This window comes from Camellia sinensis, chromosome 3 (genome assembly GCF_055761805.1).
Source record: "Camellia sinensis isolate YWXY chromosome 3, ASM5576180v1, whole genome shotgun sequence".
Lineage (NCBI taxonomy): Eukaryota > Viridiplantae > Streptophyta > Magnoliopsida > Ericales > Theaceae > Camellia > Camellia sinensis.
The window spans coordinates 53837026-53838591 of NC_138963.1; the positions used below are offsets into that span (position 1 = coordinate 53837026).

At 39.7% G+C, this 1566-nt stretch overlaps 1 protein-coding gene across 1 annotated transcript; it reads left to right on the forward strand.

The window, feature by feature from the left end:
• Positions 1-427: 427 nt before the first annotated feature.
• Positions 428-1188, forward strand: LOC114281316 (histone H2B.9). The gene has a single exon (XM_028223772.2). It carries the CDS (start codon positions 560-562, stop codon positions 1004-1006), a length of 447 nt encoding a protein of 148 aa, XP_028079573.1. The 5' UTR covers positions 428-559; the 3' UTR covers positions 1007-1188.
• The last annotated feature ends 378 nt before the right edge of the window (positions 1189-1566 follow it).

A 1566-nucleotide genomic window follows, 5' to 3' on the forward strand; every position in this document is an offset into this window, starting at 1 on the left:
TCTACCAAAATGGTACTATATTTGTTTAGAAATGTCTTCATAATATTTTTTCGATCAAGTGGAATTTGCATAAAGGTGGAATTACTCTTTATCCAAATTGCCCTCGTTGCTTGAATGGCTTGATAACATCTTCTCCCTACTATTTTACGTATCTTTTATAAAAATAAAAAAATATATTTATTTGAAATACTTTAAACCAACCCTTAATATTTATTAGTTTCCATGCGTGTAAATTTGTAGAAGTTCAGCTCGGCGATCCTGGTGGCAGTCATTCCCCCAATGAAACGTAACCACGTCATCGCCAAAGACTTGGAACAGCGCACGAACACGCATTCTATCTAAGCCGTCGATCCTCACTTTCAAAATCGATCAAATAAACGGCCACAACGATGCCAGGTTATCAATCCGTGTCGATTTATATCTCCCAATCAAAACTAATCCCAATCACCTATAAAAAACGAAACGCTACTCATTTACTTTATCATCTCAAGAATCTCCTTTGCGTTTCATTTCCCTTTTATTCTCTCTCAAATTCCTCTGTTTTCCCGAGAAAATTCAGATGGCACCCAAGACGGCCGAGAAAAAGCCCGCGGAGAAGAAGCCGGCGGAGGAGAAGAAGACCACGGCGGCGGAGAAAGCTCCGGCGGAGAAGAAGCCGAAGGCCGGCAAGAAACTGCCGAAGGAGGGCGGCGCTGCTGGAGACAAGAAAAAGAAGAGGTCAAAGAAGAGTGTGGAGACCTACAAGATCTACATCTTCAAGGTTCTGAAGCAGGTTCATCCTGACATCGGGATCTCGAGCAAGGCCATGGGTATCATGAACAGTTTCATCAACGACATCTTCGAGAAGCTCGCTCAGGAGTCTTCTAGACTCGCTAGGTATAACAAGAAGCCTACGATCACGTCTCGGGAGATTCAGACTGCGGTGAGGCTTGTTTTGCCTGGTGAATTGGCGAAGCATGCGGTGTCGGAGGGTACGAAGGCGGTGACGAAGTTTACTAGTTCTTGAATCTCTAGGGTTTGTTTGCGGAGATTTTGGGGCTAGGCATTTAGGGTTAGTGTTTCAGTTTACTATTTACTATTTACTGTTGCTATGTCTAATTTTTCCCTCTTAATTTGTTCTTGAATTGAATGGATATCATGTAAGTACTGGTGTTTTCATTCAGGAATGAAAGTAATTTTACTGTCTAATCTCTTTGTTGCGTTTGTTATGGATGTGTGTATGTGATAAGGTGAGGTAGAATATGAATTTGGCATTCAAAAAGAGTTGTTTTGATTAACTACCGTGTTGAATCTGTAGATTGTTTGTGGAATTGTGTTTCTTGCTTTCTTTGTTGATTACTTAACACTCTTAGCCATTTTATCTATATCAAATCAAATTTGGGCAAAAACGCAACACATTTTAAAAGTTATGCAAAAATTTGCAAAAATTTACTGAAATTAGGGATCTTCAATCTTTTAACTCAAGTCATAATCAAATTTGAATTTGGGTAAATATTAAGCAAGACACCCTCCACTCGGACGACTTTCCTGATTGACTTTTATTCAAATATTTGCCCAAATCATGGA